This window comes from Glycine max, chromosome 10 (genome assembly GCF_000004515.6).
Source record: "Glycine max cultivar Williams 82 chromosome 10, Glycine_max_v4.0, whole genome shotgun sequence".
NCBI classification, from domain to species: domain Eukaryota; kingdom Viridiplantae; phylum Streptophyta; class Magnoliopsida; order Fabales; family Fabaceae; genus Glycine; species Glycine max.
This window is the reverse complement of record NC_038246.2, coordinates 3,190,343-3,210,271: the sequence shown is the minus strand read 5'-3', so window position 1 is coordinate 3,210,271 and position 19,929 is coordinate 3,190,343. Positions and strand designations below refer to the sequence as shown.

The window sequence follows — 19,929 nt, the reverse complement described above, 5'->3', positions numbered from 1 at the left end:
TTTGATTGGAAACTATAAAAAGACTAAGTATTGCTTCTGGAAGGAGTCTTAAAAATGTAGGCGTATGGCACAAAATTGTTGAATTTGACTCTAGCAGGGTTTGGTGAGAGGCTTCGATTCGCGCGATAAACGAGAAATATATAACGTCAAAACTATAACTATAGGAGCTAACTAAATTATGTTATATATCAGCAACTAGTCAGAAAATTATTTTAAAACTTCCCTATATATATATATGAAGTCAAATTCTTAGTGTGTGTGTGTATATATATATATATATATATATATATATATATTACAAAAGAACATATTAGAGTTCCACGATAAGACGTATACGATAGGTTGTTTAGATGCTAAAACATGTTTTTTGAACTTCTTGTTTTATATTGATCTACTTCTATATTTTTTTTTGAGTGGGTTATGTTGATATTATACGTTTCTATTCGAATGGCATGCGTCTTTTTCTGATATATATTTTTCCTCTGTCTTTCACCCTTATAATTATTTTACATATTTACATTTTAGTTCGTAAAATATTTTTGGATTCTATATAAATGTGAAATCTTAGTTTCAATACATCTAAATTTAATTTTTTATTTGTTTCGTAAGTGAGTACTTATATTTTTTTTTCTTTTTAATTTTTTCCCATAAATTCATTAACTACTCATGTGTTAAAGGACTTTTTCAACCCATATAAGTGAGTCAAAAGTGACATGTAATTATTTAATAGATGTATAACAATTAATGTAGATACCAAAAGTGTTCATTTTTTTAAAACATAATTAGGAAACTAACCAACTTTTATTTTTTTAGAAATATTAAAACTAAAATTTGATATCATTATAGTGATTAAAAAGTAATTTTTTTATTTTTTAATCATATCCACGTTTATGTTTTATAAAATATATCTGAAATGTTGATATATTTATTAATAACATAATATATATTTATTAGTATAGATTTAGAAACATATAGATTTATTAGTACATATTCATCACTTGCATGGGTTGATTTGAACCTAAAGACGAGGATAAGAATTTTATATATAGAGTATGTGATAGCATTGTTTTAAAGATTTATTCACCTCACAATGCTAACTTTTAGATTGGGAATTTTTTCTAAAGTACAGTAAGGTCTTTTAAAATGAATGACAAATAATTAAATCTCATCGATCAACTTAGGCTCAGACAAAAGGATGAGGAAAAAAAAGGTGAAGAAAGAAAAAGATACATGTATATATTAAGAGAGAGGTGAGAAAAAAGCGAGCAATGCAAAAAAGGAATTTTGTCTTTTATATTAGATAAGATTTGACTAAATAACACGAATGAAAAATGTCAAAATATTAGGAAAAAAAATAGGTTGGACTAACCGACAAGGTGAAAAATTGATCCCATAATTTTTTTATCAAAATAAAATATAAATATTCTAATTAAAAAATAATTTAATTACTCCTCCTCTATTTATTAATACAAGACTCATCTTCATCAAAACTATTATAATATATAAAACTATCCAACAAATTTTCCCATAACATAATTCTGTTGTACGTACAAGAATTAATTAGACCAATTCTTAATTAATTATATAACATTTTAAGGACTTAAATATATTTCACTGCCTACAGAATAAGTGAGTTTTGATTTTAGTCATTATAATTTTTTTTCTTTGATATTATTCTTTAAAAAATCTCAAATAATTATTTTTGATCTCTACTATTATGTAACAACACTTTTATATATTTATAATTATAACGAAAGATTAAATAACCATTTCAAATGACATCCAGTATTATGTCAACATATGTGATACTTTTATTTTTTGGAAAAAAATCTTTTAAATAAATGTTATTTACTTATCTCAAAATGAACATATAAAAGAGATAAAAATTAATTAATTATTTTAAATTTTAAAGAGATAAAAATTAAAGAAAAATATTTTACCGGAACTAAAATAAAATTCACTTATTTTATAGTAGGATCCCAGAAAAGTATTTTAAACTTTAGAAAGAAAAAAAAATTATAGCTAGAGACAAAAATCAAAATTTGGTAACTTCATAAGACTAAAAACATTTAAGCCGGCATTTTAATTACCAAGTTTTGAATTAAGGGAAAAAAAATGAAACGTGGCATTCAATGTCATCGATCACCATTCCATCCCTCTGTCCTCCTCATTTAAGAATTCCATCGAGTACAAGAAACCATGGACAGAAATTTCAACATCAATTGTTTGAATTTTTTTTCTCTTTTCTTGATGGCATTTGTTTATACAATTGGCGGATTCCTTACTCATTCTTCTCTCTCTCATTACTTTATGACGACACCGGAAAAAACAAATCACCACCAAGAGAGAGATAACGATGAAAAGTGGCGAATCCCAAATGCCAACAACAACAAATTTACCAAATTAAATTAATTAATGAACAAAATTCAATATGCAGGAAATTACCTAATTAATTAAATTAAACTAATCAGTTATTACTAGCATAGGAAATAATCATCATCAGAAGAAGAAGTCAAGCTGAGAAGTTGCTCCAAGTACTCAGAACCCAAATCCTCCAACACCAGCACATTTTGTGAAATAATATTCACATTTTGTGATTCCATTCCATGGTCCCTTTTGTTTTTTTTGTTGGTAGCCTTGGATTTTCTTCTCATGGTGTGTTTTCTCTTGAGTGCCAACACTGGAGAGGAACCATCTTCCAATGATATTGGCTTATTATTACTCTGCATGTCTTTGAGTGATTCCCTCACCACTTCTTCTGGGAAATTTAGCACTGCCATGGACCCTCTTGTGGACAAAGCAGCTTGATCATAAGCCAGTGCTGCTGCTTCAGCAGTGTCAAATGTGCCAATCCAAACTCTAACACCATTTCTCGTTGAGTCTCTTATTTCTGCAGCAAATTTCCCCCATGGCCTTCTCCTCACTCCTCTAAAGGGTCTCTTGTCTTTGTTAGTTTCCTTTGGTGGTTGTGGTTGTGGTGATGCATGTGTTTCTTTGAGTTGATGGCTTGCATGAGTTAAATTGGATGACACTTCTAGTTGTGATGACTCAGTGCTGCTGACCAAGGAGCCTGAAGAGTTGGAATAATCTGAGGATGATGATTCCTTGATTTGTGATTGTGAGGAGTGGTCAGTGATGGTGAAGGAATCAAGGGCGGTGGTGGTGGTGGTGGTGTTTTCTTCATTGAAGAAAAGAAAGTCTTCCCAAGGGAATGGTTCTGCACAAACAGAGGAATTTACAAAGGAAGAGTTAAAGTTTTGGTATTGGAAGAAAGATGAATCAAAATCCATCTCTTGAAATCTTAATGTAGACTGACACCAAAATTCAGCTGTTTTGTTTTTGTTTTCTTTCCCTCTCCTCTTATGTGCGTGGCTCTGTGGTATGCTTTTGTGGGCTTGAAGAAATGTTTGGGGTGCTTGCCTCCTTTATATACTCATTGAAAAGAAGGAAACATGATGACCAAAAAGATGGATGGATAATGGATAAATAAATGTAATTAATATAAAAATGAATAGATGAATTATACTAAAGGTGAAGTTGGAATCTTGGTCAAGGAGGATGTCTTTGGATATCTATTTTTTATGCTATTGAATTGTACTATTAAAGGGCGGACTATACATGGCCCAAGGATCTATGGAAATGTTAAACCACCCTTAGAGAAGTTCTTTAACTTTAATATTTTTTAATTTGATTGTATTTTTATTAATTCTTTTTATATTTTTGCTACAAGACAAGTTCTTTAAATACACTCTTTAATAAAATGATAATTTATAAAAAAAAATTCCTTGTCAAATATCATATTAACCTTCAACTTACAAGATTAAAGAATTTTACTTATGATATATGTTTATTGTTTTTATACACTCTTTTTATTGTTTTTTGATAAATAAATCGTTCTTTTATATCCGAGTCTAACAAAATCTTATATCATATTTATACAAATATTTATTATTAGAGATAATATAATTCGAGTTAAGTAACACCAATATAAGTAATAAAGTGTTTTTTAAGTATAACGGTATCTTTAAAATTTAAATTGAAAATCATTGACTAAACTAAAATAATACTAACTAGTTGATTAAAAATAGAAATAGTAATAATAATATATCGATAAACATAATTAAAAAAAAATTGAAGGTACTAGAAGTAATCCATATAATTGGTAAAGTCACGTGCGTCAAAGAAAGAATAAAAAAACGTGGGCAACTCGAGAGGGCGAATAAGGGTTTGGTTGGACCAATAGTAGGTTGCGACTCCGCTAATGATGGAGAGGAAGCAACGTAAGTGCGCGAGTGTTGAATTCATATTTCAGAAGAAACTAAACTAAACGGTTGAAGGGCATAGTAACCAAGTGTGTCTGTTTGTCTGAGTATCACTCTCACTCTCACAAAGCTTTCTCATTCACTTGCTTTGTCGCATTGCATAACACATACACCTCTCAAGTCTCAACAGTGACTTGTGACTTGTGACTTGTGAGTCAGGATTGGCCAGTGACTTTGTATTCATTGCAGCCACTTGACACACACCACTAATGTGACATAGCATAATGTTGCCCCAGCTCATCATATGCCTAGTAAGTGGGGAATTAACTTGCTTTATTTCACTTGGAGTTTCATTCTCTTACTTATTTGATTACAAATTATTTTGTAATATTTTTTAAATAAATCACAAAACCTACTTGAAAATAACTTATTAAAATTGGCCTAGTACTAGAGGATCAAAGTAGATGCATGTGGTCTTAGGTTTAATCTTTATTGTGTCTATCATTGTGCATGAAAAAAAACTAGTGAATTATTCAAATATTTAATCGATCAATTTCACATTAATTAGTGAATTTATATAAACTAAAGACATGTTTAAGCCTTAAAATAATAAAACATAATTATTCAAATATTGTATCTATCAGTTTCACATTAATTAGTGTAAATTCTTTAATTTGGTCCTTCAGATTTATATGCATTATTAAATTGGTAATTTAAAAGTATATTTATATTTTATATTTTTAAAGACTAAATTTATTATAGATTAAGTTTTTGGATAAAGTATGTTTTTTCCCCTCTAATAGTAATAGATTTTATATTTTGAAGGACTGAAATCGAATGAAAACATATATCTTTGGGAAACTAATTCCAAATTCAAAATACCAAAAATATATTTTAATCTTAAATTTTTTTAGTGACTAATTAAATGATAAAATTCTAAAAGAACTAACATAATAAAAATTTAAATATTTATGAACTAAATTTGAAAACATATATTTTTCTAAAAACTAATATATAATAATTCACATAATTCTAGAAGGCTAGCTAAATTAACATTCTGAGAATTAGTTTAATGAGGTACATAATGTAACATTATATTCATATGACTTCACATAGTTGAGTGCACTCCTGTGTCTGCGTGATATTTCCGTTCGAAGAACCTGCCTCTGTCTTATCTAAATTAGTGAATTCCAATTTTCTTGCCCTAAACAGTTGGGACCCAAACACACATGCTACATGTCACATCAGCCGCCAGCGTGCCCTGTTTTCCCCTTAGCTCCAAGGGCATATATATGAGTTAATTATTTATTTTATAAGTTATATATACGAGTTAATCAATTAACCCTGTATTATGTCAAACCTTTGTTAAATTTCATTTTCTCTTCACACGAAATTAGATATTTTATTATATAAAGTTCTACAAGTTTTAACCATGGCATGTTGTTAATTAGAAAGAAATTTAACCATCAAATCCTACTAATATTTGGTATTTTAAAATATGGTTCTTCTGGAAGACAAAAGTAATATGTAGAAAATTAATCAACGCTCTTCTTTTTAATCAGTATATCTATAATCAAAAGATGAAAAAGATTCGTAGTGGATACCGTTTAAATGATTTTAAAAATATGAAGAGAATGCAGACGATTGATATACATATGAATGATTGAAACTTTTTTTGTTGGGCATATATGATCGATGAGCAACTTGTAATAAAGCATCTGCCACTTGCTGCTATTAAATGTTTAGAATTGTTTATTAACGGAAGAAGATACATGCATCTTTGCATCTATGATCTCTACAACTTGCATTGTCACCAACGAACATATTTGACATTTCATTTTGGCTGATAAGGACGGATGGTTTATCATTTAAGAATTGCTTCAGACAAGAATAAGCTGGTCCACCAGATCGTCCGGACTCAATTTCAAAGTTCCAAGTCAAGAGGAATAACGTATAGAAGCCTTTGTTGAATGTGAATGTATAATGTATGTCCTCGCATTATTTGTCAAGGAGGGAGGAGAAAGAACCATATATCAGAATGAGCTTCCAGATACGTAAGTTGATGTGTATATATAAAAAATTGTCGGTAAGACCTCTTTTTTTTTTGGCTTAATTATATTTTTCATCCACCACCAGATATCAGATATCATAATTATGTGATTATGTGACTTTGATCTTTCAAATTTTAATCATGTGAATTAGATCCTCTAGTCATTGTAATATTAACATTGCACATTTGATTTTTTCGTCAATTTTTTTAAAATAAATTTTCTAACATAACAGATCCGGTGTTAAATGACATGATAATTAATGTGTTGTTTGACACATATAGTAATATGACTTAATTAATTTTTTTTTCCCTCTAGTATCATAATTGTGAGAGATTAAAAGTTTAATTAAGTCAAACTAGAAGGTATCTAACCAGCGATCAATTATCACATCATTCTTTCTATGGATTATGATATTTATATGAAGTAATTCTCATTAAAAATAATGATTAATTTTTGTAGGAGACTATGAACACATATAAAATGTGTATTCTTCTATCGACACAATTTATTTCATAATCACGATCTAGATTTAAACTTTATACCATTTAATTAAAAGACACTTCTTATATCAATTATTGTTGATTTGTCATATCATCATCCAGTGTCACGTCAATAATTTTATAAAATATTTGATGAATAATTGACAGAGGGATCAAATTATATAATTGTGATACTTATAGAACCCAATTTGCATAATTAGAACCCAAGAGACCAAACTCAACTAATTACAATACTTAAAAGAATCAAAAGTGAAATTAAATCTTATATTTTTAACACTTTTTTTGTGGCACTTTTTTTTTGTCTATTTGGTGAAATTCATGTACCTCCTACTCCCTTCACCCCTATAATAAGATCCTCTCAACCAATTCATAACATTTTAAAAGATTGGATAATTTAGTTAGTAATATTAAATCTGTCAATAATTTATAAGATAAATGACCACTTCACTAAAAGTGTAAAACAATAACAACTTAGTTTTTAAATTAAGAACAAATTATACAAATTATAATTATAGTTTTCAAATGTGTAAAAAGTGTGATAATTACATCTTATAACGTTTAATTGATCATTTTATTATTAAATTGTAATATTAAGTTGTAATATTCAAGGATTAGTTTAACATATATTAAGTTGTATTTTCTGAGAATCAATTTGATATAAAAATTTAAATTTTAGGGATCAATTTAACATTAAATTGTAAATATAATGTAATTGTCTCATTTTTTACACATTAAAAACTAAATCAAAATTTTCATCTATGATTAAATTGTCGTCTTATTACACTTCCAAGGATGAACCTTGAAAGTGACCATTTATCTTAATTTATATTATTCTTTCAAAATTGTCATTAATTTTTTTTTAAAATAAATCATATTTCTCTTTTCACTTAAGTACTTCTTACTTAATTGTTATGTATCATCTTCTCCGATCCTAAGAGAAAGAGTTTATCTCATTAATTTTAACTATTTTTAATTAATTAAGAGCATTTAATAAAAAAAATAATTAATGCAAGAACAATTAAAAAAATATCTTATAAAATAAAATAATTAATTAAATAATTGAATTCTTTATTTTGTGTGTTCTATTTAAAACTAGTATGATCAACATAAATTTTAACCAAAATGAGAAGATGAATTGGTAAGAGCATATAAGAGTGTGTTGCTAACATACTATCATTAATTTTATATAAAATATAATTTTTTTTCATCGATCCACCGGTTAATTTTAATAACTATATACTATTTTGATTTTTTGGGGTAAAAAATCAACAACTATAAATATGTAGCCAAATAGTGCATATGTTTATATATTTTAAAAGTATATACTACGTACGTCATTTTTTATGTATATTAATACAAAATTTCGTAGATATAATATATTTGAAAGAAAAGTTTCAATCCGACAATAGGTTTTAGGATAAAATTATTCACTAAAAATTATTAAATATTGTAATAATTAATATAACTCAGTAATTACTGCAGAAAAAAAACATTTATCATTGGTCAAAATTCAAATCTATAGTGCGAAAGTCAACGTTAAGTACTGTGAAATTAGCCGTAGTCACAAGACTGGCGATATGAAATGTTTTTCATAATTAAATAAAAATAATCAAACACATAAGAGAATGTTAATTCAAAATTGTCTTGATTAGACATCAGAAAAATTAAGTAACTTTAATAGGCACCACACTCAAGCAAAAAAAAAATTTACATCAAACCATCACACCTAGTGTGAGGAGGTGAATCATCAAGTTCAAAAGATCTTCAAGTCCTTTGTCATCCTTCAAGCATACTTCACATTCTCAAGCTTTTTATTTTTTTTAGATATATAATGTTAGTCAAGTGATTAGAAAAGATTGAAGGAAAAAGGAAGAAAAAAGAGATAATAGATTCCAACTATCTCAACTAACATTTTTAACAAAATTTATTTGTTGATAAAAAGCTCTCACTTTTTATGATGACAAACAGTTAACTATAATTGTTTTGGAGTGCTTATATGGTGTTATGGTCTAAGCTTATAACGGAAATTTGAAATTTACAACAACAAAAAATCATATCTCCCCCTTTTTGCCATTATAAGAAAAAAAATATGTAAATTATATTGAGATATAAATACCAAAGGTAATAAATTAAAACTAAGATACAAACAAAAGATATATCAACCAAACCACAATTTCATTCATGAGGAAACATGTTCATAAAAAATCAGGAGTATATTGACCAACAACTAAAAAAATTAAAACAAAACAAACCAAAAGCGTAAAAAAACATGAAAACACTAGATAAAAACATCAAATCTCAAGGTCCTCATCTTCAAGCTTCTTCTCCTTTTTTTAAAAATAAAAACTTCAAGCTTCTTCTTTGTTGCATCCTAGTGAATAGATAGACACTTAAAACTTGAGACGATTCTCCTCTTGATGCTTCTATTTCATCAAATCTTTTGATAAATATTTGTTTGAATCTATACTTGATCTAATAATATATGAGACAGTACCAGAGCAACTTTATTTATTAATGTAGTACTAACATATCGATCTTAACATTATATTATATATATAATTAAATCGTAAAATAAAATGCATATAAAACTTAAATTAGGATGCATTAATTAATATGATATTCTACAAAATATTATTAATTCATTATTGGTTTGAAAATGTGTTTAAAATTATAAAAACTAAATCATATTGAAATGAAAGAATTATAAAGTTAACTTAGAGGAGAAAAGAAAAAAAAACCGAGTTCAATTTTTTTTCAGTCATATATATATATATATATATATATATATATATATATATATATATATATATATATATATATTATATGTATGTATAAGATAAAGATAACGGGGATACCAAGAAAACAAAATACAAAAAGGTATTGAAGGTTAAACTCTTTGGAGCTTAAATTATGCAGCTCGATTCTAAGAAGGGAGCCCCCTAATGACTAACAAAAATTAATATTTATTGATAATAAAATTATATTGAAATGATCTTAGTATAATCCCAATTCATTCTCAAAATACACTAAGACTGTGTTTGGATGGAGAATTTTAACTGAGAAAAGTAATTTATCAGATAATTTAAATTTTTGTAATCTAAAATTTATTGTTTGGATTTTTTTTTTATCAAAAATTTAAATTTTTGAAATTTTAAAACAAAATTTTAAATAACTAAAAATGTGAAATTTCAATTTCCTTCTAAAAGATGAGAAATTGAAATTCTCTTCTTGATCGAAGAATCATTTAAAACGTCCACTTATTTTCTTTATAACATTCATCCTCTCGTGTGTCTGAAAAGTTTTCGAAATCCTATTCTCAAACTTGTGACTATTTCCTTATGCCGATGATCCCTCTTCTTCAAGGAATAACGTCTCAGTTTGTGGAACATTGATTGAGTGTGAGCGTAGGGAGACACATAGAACTACACCTGCTAGTCAGGGGAGCATCCGTCACTATCCATCACGCGACGGAGGTGCTTGCCGACTCGGAGGACCTGAGTCATGTCTTGCGCTGTTAACTGAATGATGTGATTGGGTGTGGTGAGGTACACTGTCGTACCCTCATTCCCCTGTGACTTCTTATGCCGCATCAATGTTTTTTTTTTTCGAAGCACACCAATCATATTTTTTCTTTTCTCTCACCCTCAAAATTTTAATTTTTTTTATTCAAACACAAAATTTTAAAAATAAAACAATTTTAATTATAATATTTAAAATTCTTAAAATTTAAAATTTCTCCAAATCTTACATTTTCTCGTCCAAATACTAATTCTGCAAAATCGGAACTTATCAAAATCAATTTCAAGCCACATAAGATCAGTAGTGAGACGCAACGCACACGTACTCTATACAATATAATCAATATTTTAATAACAGCAATATTAATTAAAATATTCCCGTCGTATCACTTTCGTGTCTTTCTATTACGAGATATATATGTTGAGGTAAACAGCTCAGCACATTGGCAGTTTCTAATATGATTTTCTAAACATTAAATTTGGCATATCTAATTGTTACCTTAGTTGTCGTAAAGCGTCATCTCAACATCAGCCGAAGGTAGATTGGATGATATTGCAAGTAAATTAAATAAATAATTATGCCGAAAAGAAAAGTGTTCAATTTTATAATATAACGAAAATAAAGTCAAAAGATTGATGAAATTGAATAGGCAATAAGTTAAAATATTCTACTGGATTTACTTGACAAATGACAATGATACATTCCCTTCTTTTTTTTTTGACAGCTGATACATTCCCTACTTAACGGATCAATTAAAAAGGATTCTTTCAGCTGGTAACTTGCTACCTTTCTTTTGTGTTTTTGGCTAACACTGACATTCAAAACTCACTTTTTCTAAACTCTTAAGTGGCGACTCTAAATAATTATATTAGTTGTCAAGCCATTGTCATCTCAGGCTCAGCATAGATAAATGAAATAAAATGTTTTGTTTTGCAACTTCTGCTTTATTTTTTTAGTAAAACAAAATATATTATTTATAACTTTATGTTCTGTTTTATTATATTTCATAATGTATTTAATTATAAAATAATTTTCATATATTATGTTTAGTCTTATTGTTATTATTTATCAAACGTTGCTATTTTTTTTTTGAAAAATTGTAAATTTTTTGTTATGTATGAGAATGGTCTCAACCAATTATCTGTCTGAATTCTGAAAGTCTGCGATGTTGGTAGACAGTGGCTTTTATTGCCCCTTTGAATATAAGACTTTCTACTGTTTTACATTAAATGCATCGTATTTCTTATCGGTTGAATATTACAACTTGTTTAAAAGAAGAAACTTAATAGATAAGGTCTTCTTAAGACGGTTTAAGGAATTAATGACAGTGTTAAGCCTGCTGCATTGAAAATTATAATATAATCAATATTTTAACCTTTGCATTACATATCATAACTATTTTTTAATTAAATTTTATATATAAATTATATTATAATCAAATTTATAATAAATAAATATTTTTAAATATTAAATCACATTTTAGAGTTATAGTAAACAATTGAGATATAAACTTTATTTTCAATTCTAAAAGGTTTAAAAACTATTAAAATTCAGTTTAGAAATAAGGATAAAAGATAATAGATTAAAAGGGATATATAATCAAGAAAACCAAATATGAAAATAAAAAAGTATTTTGAGGTGGTTGAGAGAATGCTTTGGTTAGTTGATTAAGAAGTGTATGAAATATAATGCACATGGATGGATAGAGAGACCATTAAGAATGTCTAATGGGGATAGAGTATAAAAAATGAGACTCCCACTATTTAAATTATGTATTTTAATTTATGAAATAAAAATACAATACATTAATAATCATTAAGTACCTAATAATTTCTGCTATATGTAAGATCCAACCGCCAGTTCATGCTTTTGATATTTTAATCTATAATTCATACAATAACTTATCACTTAGATGATTTAGATACGTGAATTTAAAAAATATGAAAAGGAAATCTTCATAAATAAACAAAAAAATGTGTATAATGCACATTGATGAACCCACGTGCGCTGCCAGCAACACGACAAGTGCGACAAAGCCCCTACTCTTGGCCATCGTCATACATGCACCTGTCTTTTTGCTCTCAGAGAGGTCAACTTCAACAAACTAAAAATTAATATAGATATTTATGGTTAATAAGAATATATTCAACTAATTCAAGTGTTGAATTTCAAACCGTCACATACGACCCTCTGGTCAAGCCCACGAAATCACCCATACATAAACATAAATAATATATAGTGGTGTCATCACATGTCCATCTCCATCCAATATAATACCTTCCTCAACTTAGCTAGCTAGAAGACATAGTATCGTAATATATACCTAACACACATAACAATAACTTAGCAACATTTTTTCCTTCCTTCTTTCTTTCTTTCTATACTTTTTGTTGTTAATTCTAAGTTCTAAGAGAAGAAAAATGGAGGGTGGAAGATCATCAGTTTCAAATGGGAATGTTGAGGTTCGTTATAGAGGGATTAGAAGAAGGCCATGGGGAAAGTTTGCAGCAGAGATTCGTGACCCTACAAGGAAAGGAACAAGGATATGGCTTGGAACATTTGACACTGCTGAACAAGCTGCACGAGCTTATGATGCTGCTGCTTTTCATTTTCGTGGCCACAGAGCAATTCTCAACTTCCCAAATGAGTATCAATCTCATAATCCAAACTCTTCTTTGCCTATGCCTCTAGCTGTGTCAGCTCCTCCTTCTTATTCTTCTTCTTCTTCCACTTCTAATTATTCCGGTGATGATAATAATAACCACCTTGTGAGACCAGCTTTTTCTGGAGAAATAATGCAAGGTGGTGATCATGATGATGATACTTTTGAGTTGGAGTACTTCGATAATAAGTTGCTCGAGGAACTCCTTCAGATGCAAGATAACAGACACTTCTAAAAGTAAAATATAACACAAGCCAGCTATGTTGTGTTAGTCACTGGCATGAAATAAAATGCAAAGAAATATTGTTGATTTTATTTAATATATTTTGTTTGATTTTTTTTTTTTTTTTGTAGCTGATCAAAGTTCTTCGAAATGAGATTGGACATTTGTTGTTATTGTAAGGATTCAGTTATGAGAATAATAAGCGACATGCAAATTTAATATATCCTTGTTTTGGTAAAGGGTATTTGCTAAGCATTGTGTATGTTGTTGATTTCTTTTATGTTCACACCCATACATTTTCTGATGTTTGTCCAAATTCTTATTGCCAGCTTGATCAACAATGCATTTAGATCCATTAAAAGCAATATATTAAAGATGTAAACAAGGGACAAGGGGCAAGGGACAAGTGTGTGTAAAATATAATTCTTAACAAAAGAACTACTAAAAAATTAAGGATGTAAACTTACACTTTGGATCATATGATTAATTCGGGATAAAAGCATTACATCCCACGAACAACGGGGCCAAATGATAATGTAATAATGCCAATATGCCATAAGTACATAACAACGTGGAAATAAACATGAAACCTTGAAATATTCCCCCAAGATAATATATTTAAAGACCAAATTGCTAATTAATGGCATTCTAGCTTTGATCATATAAAGGAATAAGATATAGTGATGGAGAATCGGAATTACACATCTTCATCGGTATCTTTTACCTTTTTTCTATTATATCAAAGGATAATCATGGTGACATTTTTATGGAATGGTGGGGGAATTTTGTCATCAAACAAAGGCCAACATGTCCAAGGGTTGGATCGAGATTGCAACACAGAGGTCATTCATGTTGTTAATTGTTAATCAGATAGAAAGTTGTAACTAAATTGTAATTCAATTGTTAGGTTATAGTTAGCTATTTTATCTGTTAATTCTCATCCTAAAATAATATGTGGGTTGTATTATCTCTTTTGTATCATGTATTCGAATATTGGAATTACATTCTATGTGTTCTTTGCCTATCTATCTCTCACAGTTAATTTCATGTTCTTCCCCTTCTTTTGTATATGGAGAAACTTTGAATCTTGAGTTGGTATCAAAGCTTTTTCATCCAACACCTGTCGAAGATGAAAAACGAGTTCCATCGCTAGAAAGTGCAATAAGTGTATGCAGGAGAATTATGTGAGCTATGGCTAATCATTGAACATGAACATTACTAGAAAAATTAAAATGAGTGACAGAAGAATCTAAAATAATTAGCTACAAAAAAAATAATTTTCTTTCTCTAAATTTGCTCACTAATTCATTATTTTTTAGTAATGGACATTCATTTGGGTCTGCAACATGCATGCCTACAAGTGCGTGAGCCAGAGCCATCTCTTTTGCAAGTACAATATTCTGTATGTGCTCTTTTGGAAGGAGTAGCAGAGTTGCACAAAGTTAGTTCATTGTGCTTTGAAGTGATAGGAAGTTGGTAAGTTTTTAAGCCTAAGCCAACTTTACTTGAGTACTACATGTTGGGAATGCCAACTATAAATTTTCAAAAGTTGTAAGAAGTAATCAATGAATGTTTATCCAAGTCTTTGTAAGTCATACATCACCATTATAAATAAAGGTTTAAGATACAAGTTTAAGATAGAGAATCTCTTATAGATCAGAGTGTTATAATTTCTTATAACTCTTAAATGAAAAATTTGAGTTTGTAGGATGATATATTTGAAAAGGATTTTTAAAGTTAATTTATTTAAAAAACTTGTAATTGTTATCTATGACAATAAATATTTGTTGAGACATTTTCATGAAAATAAAAGACGTTGAACCATGTAAAATTATGTGTCTTTTGTTATTTCTTTATGATATAGTTATCTTGTGTTCCCATTTATGATAATTCTTGTTATGTGTAAGGTTTTTCAATTCCTAACATTAAATTTTAAAGGGTTTCAACAAAGATTTGAAAGTTCATTCTAAAAGGTTGTAATTCTTGTTGGTCATGGCGATTTTAAACCAAATAGAGATTATTGGAAGCTCTATATATGAGTCAATCCATGATTATTAGTTAATGGTTATAATATTAATCCACTCCCAAGACACTCACCTTTAGAAGTGAAGGTAATTAATTCAAGGTATTCTTTGCTTCAAAAAATCTATAAAAAAGAAGGTTCAATAGTTTTTATTACTAAAACTATATCCTATTTTCTTTTAAGGAATTCAGGTCAAGAAGTTAAAAGCTAACTCTCAAGATAATCTTATTCACCCAAAGCCATTTCCTCCATGTTTGTTGAACTCTTTGAAGAATGAGTATTGACACCTCACTTTTTAAAGTATATGCTATGAACCCAATGTATGGGCGGTGATAACGATCATCCTTGTTAGATGTTGGTTATTCATTTGTTTTGTATATATATATGCAATGAAAAAAACTTATCATGTATTTACTTTTTCTCATCTCATTTCCACCCCATTTTTTTTTATCTCTCTCATCATATCACTTATCTCATCAATTAGTTTCTCTCTCAATTGTCTTTCTTTCTCTTCTCTCTCTATATGTCTTTCTTCTTTCAATCTCAATCCACCCATAGGGTGAACAAATTAAATATCAATGCTCATATGCAATCTACACAAATAAAGAGAGATTTGGTCACCTTCCGTGCAATTTACAAATTACTACAATCCATAATACATGCTCACATGTATAGGAGTATTTACAGATCAAATTGTGTTAGATTTGATTAAACCTATTACCTAATCCAATTAGAATTGTATGAGTTTGGTTAGATTAGGTTTGTGAAATTTTATTGTGTAACCCAATCCAAATCCAATTACGATTTTTTTGTGATATTTTTTTGGGGTTGGGGTCAATCATGTTTAAACACTTTTAAACTCCCTAAAAATGATAGTAAGTATAATAAATTGTTAAATTATTAAAATTTTATTATTAATTTTTAATTGTCGTACGATTATCTTATCTCTATACTACTTAAAGGTTATCAAATAAGAAACTGATCTATATGATCCACATATCAGCCCTACCAAAATACAGGGTATATATAGATAATATGCGAGATTATAAACTTTCTTTCACAACCGCACCAAGCAATTTATGGAAAGGATCAAGATCCCAAAATGCAATTAGTGGATGAGAATGAATTGGAAGCGTTTAATTGGTAGGAATTTTGTTGGAACAGAGGGTACAGTTTGTAATTGACTATATATAGGATTCGTTTACACCAGCATCAAGTGTTTACAGTTACACCAATCCATTAAACTTAAATAATCTTTGTGCACTTGATATGTAAATTCGAGTATGGAAGTGCTTAATGTACAGACTGCAGGAATCTAAACATATTTGTGTGGAAGCGTTTAATGTGCAGACATGCAACGACAAAATGCTCCATTGCACTTATATGTGGGACACTTATAGATGCCATTATTAAAGACATGTCAATGTCCCCAGCAAAGATATTTGTGGGGTGAGTGGGGACAATAAAAATTCTTTGTATAGCAACAATATTTTTGAATAATTTCCTTTTTTCGATTAAGACTTCTTTCTCTTGAAAATCATGACGAAAATAATTTGCGTAATTGATAATATATTATTCAAAGAGCATATAATTTTTTTTGGTAATGACATATAATTTGAATCTGAGTAATGTTTCTAAGTAATGAAACATTTATTTTTAATTCTTTAGCAAATTAAGTTATGATGCACTTTAAATTAAATTGAAATAAGTAAATATTTACTTTTAAAATAAATTTTAGAATAGATTTTTTTTAATATATGTCTATACAACAATACTCGATCCTTAAACAATGTCAAGTACCGGTAAATGTTATCTACAGAATGTTAACTAATTCTTAAAAAATATATTCATAAACAATATATTTTTTGGTTAATTTCCCCACAGAATTTCCCCCCCAAAAATAACTCTATTTGAGATACAATTGGACATTAGAATATTGGACATTTCGATTCAAATATTCTGTAAGAAACTAGCCTATTGTATTTATACATTTATAGATAATATATATTGCCCAATTAACTGGTAAATTGCATCTGATAGCTTTTTATAATGTAGAGAGAAAACATAACAGAAAAAAATGCAGAAACAAGAGAAAATAAATTAAATAAAGTAATTATTTTCTCTTATATGATTGAAAAGAAAAGTGAAAAAAAAGAAAAATATGTTAAATTAATTTTATATGCATTTAATATAATAAGAATAAAAAAGATGGATAATTGTATTATTTAATTAAATTTATTTCTTTTCCATTTTTTTCTCAATTTAAGGAGAGAATTTTTTTCATAAGTGTCATATTTTATTTTCAGTTTTATTTCCACTCTATCCGAGCAATTACAAATGTAAAGCTCACTTGAGTTTTTTTTATGTCTAAGAATTAGATTTATAACAACTTACTTATACTAACTTACTTATACTGTTTAAGTAAGATTCGTACGTTTTTTTTTCTGTAAATAATTGTAAAAATGTCACATTACTTTTATTTTATTTTGAATTCTTTAATACCAGCATACATATAAATAACCTTTTCTCATACACACCTTTAGAATAAGAAATAAAAAACAAAATATATTTTTTATTTTTATGAAAATAATTTTTTAAAAATATTTCTTCTAATTAAACAAGCTTATAGTTTTTTTCCGACTTCTTCTTATCCATTTTCTTTCTATAAAAAAGACAAATTAAGTCACGATCATATAATTATGACTTGTGAGCATTTTTCAACGAAAAAGACAACTAGTTACACGAAACCAAATGTCCTCTTCTAGCGAGGAGAGGGCCTAAATTATTGATGGTGTTTACATAAATGATATGCGTGATTTTCTACTCTTGGCTATATTTTCATTGGATAAAGATGGCAGACACTTAAAAGGGTGTGGTTGACACTTAATAAATCTCATCAAGTAAAGGGGAATTTTCTTAAAACTTTTTAGATTTTCTTACTAACCACAATGAAGTTATTCTTTGAAATTCTACATAATAATCGCGAAAATCTTTAGTGAATAACTGAATACTGAATATCTCCTACAATATAACAATTGTTAGAGTTGTAAGTTAATTTTAGTTTATGAGAAGAGTTCAATTCCTTTTCTCTTTTTATTCTATAAATATCTGTAGAATAATTTGTTCAAATAGGACCTAAATATTTATTTATATAAGTATTTGTGTATGGGCCTTGGGCCTGTTCTATTTGCAAGCAAAGTATTTTGGGCTGGGTCGCTGTATGCTACGAGACTAAGGGGATATGCTAGGTGCACCCAGCAATATTGCTGGTGCACCCAGCAATTCAATGAAAGGTCAATTTTGCCCTTCAGTTAAAAATATAAAAAGCATTTCTTTTCTTCCCGGAAGCATTCTCTCTTTTTCTCACTGTGGCTCTTCCGCAAAAAGCTTCTTCTCTTCTCTCTTCCCCGACAAGCTTCTTCTCCGCGAGCTTCTCCGACAGCCCTTGGACCCATTTGCTTCGAGGTAGGTGGCCTTCTTCTTAGCTTTGGTTTTGTTATGCACTACATTAGGGTAGGTTAGTGTAACGTTAGGTTAGTGGAACCTTAGGGTAGAAGACGAAACCTAGGGTAGAAGACGAGAGGGGAGAAGACGAGAGGACGCCGGAAAAAATGGCAGAAATCGCTGACGGAGGAGTCTTCCGGAAGACCCCTTAGGGGTTCTTCCGGAAGTTCCGGAAGAACGTTTTCCGGAAAGTTTCCGGAAGAAGTGTTCTTCCGGAAGTAACCAAACTTTTTCCGAAAGAACACTTCTTCCGGAAGACTTCCGGAAAACGTCTTCCGGGAACTTTCCGGAAGAAGTGGTTCATCCGGAAGAATTCCGGAAGACTCGCACTTCCGGAAGAAGTTTCAAACTTCCGGAAGACCTTTACGGAAGAACCCTTCTTCCGGAGTGTTTCCGGAAGAACCACTTCTTCCGGAAGTGGTTTTTTTGTTTTTTTTTGTGTTTTTTTTTTAAAATTTTTTTTAAACAGAAATTGTTTTGTTTTTTTTAAATGAATTATTTTATTTATTTTGGTTATTTTGTTTTTTAGATTTTATGAACAATGAAGTTTGGGTTTTTGATGTCATATTTTTTTTATAATTTAAATTGTGTATTTTTACTAAATATTAATTTGTAAATTAATTTTTTTTTATAAAAGTAGTTGTGTTTGTTTTTGTTTATTGTTTTTTTTTAAATTAGTGTTTTTTCTTTAAAAATGAAGTTGTCTATTTTTATAATTAAAGTTGTGTGTTTTGGAAGTTTTATAAAAATACTAATTTTTTATAATTAATTAGTTTATTTTATTATAAATGAAGTATTTTATTTACTAAAAAAATTGTGGATGTTTACTAAATAATTTTTTTTTTACATTAGTTGTTTAATTTTTTTTAAAAATTAAGTTGTGGATGTTTAGTAATGAATTATTTTTATATTAGTTGTGTTTTTTTTTTTTTTTATAAATGAAGTTGTTTAATTTTTTTTTAAAAAAATTAAGTTGTGCATGTTTATTAATAATTTTATTTTACATTAGTTGTTTTTTTTTTATATAAATGAAGTTGTTTATTTTTTTTTAAAAAAAATTAAGTTGTGCATGTTTATTAATAATTTTATTTTACATTAGTTGTTTTTTTTATATAAATGAAGTTGTTTAATTTTTTTTTTTAAAATTAGGTCGTGTATGTGTGAAAATGATTTGATTTAAGTTAG

At 28.3% G+C, this 19,929-nt stretch overlaps 2 protein-coding genes across 2 annotated transcripts; one reads left to right on the top strand and one right to left on the bottom strand.

Moving 5' to 3' along the window:
• Positions 1-2,407: 2,407 nt before the first annotated feature.
• Positions 2,408-3,411, bottom strand: LOC100780775 (ethylene-response factor C3). Its single transcript, XM_003536955.5, has one exon. The coding sequence runs from the start codon at positions 3,288-3,290 to the stop codon at positions 2,478-2,480; it is 813 nt and encodes a 270-aa protein (XP_003537003.1). The 5' UTR covers positions 3,291-3,411; the 3' UTR covers positions 2,408-2,477.
• Positions 3,412-12,636: 9,225 nt separating this feature from the next.
• Positions 12,637-13,438, top strand: LOC100779173 (ethylene-responsive transcription factor ERF098-like protein). The gene has a single exon (NM_001254205.3). It carries the CDS (start codon positions 12,753-12,755, stop codon positions 13,227-13,229), a length of 477 nt encoding a protein of 158 aa, NP_001241134.1. The 5' UTR covers positions 12,637-12,752; the 3' UTR covers positions 13,230-13,438.
• The last annotated feature ends 6,491 nt before the right edge of the window (positions 13,439-19,929 follow it).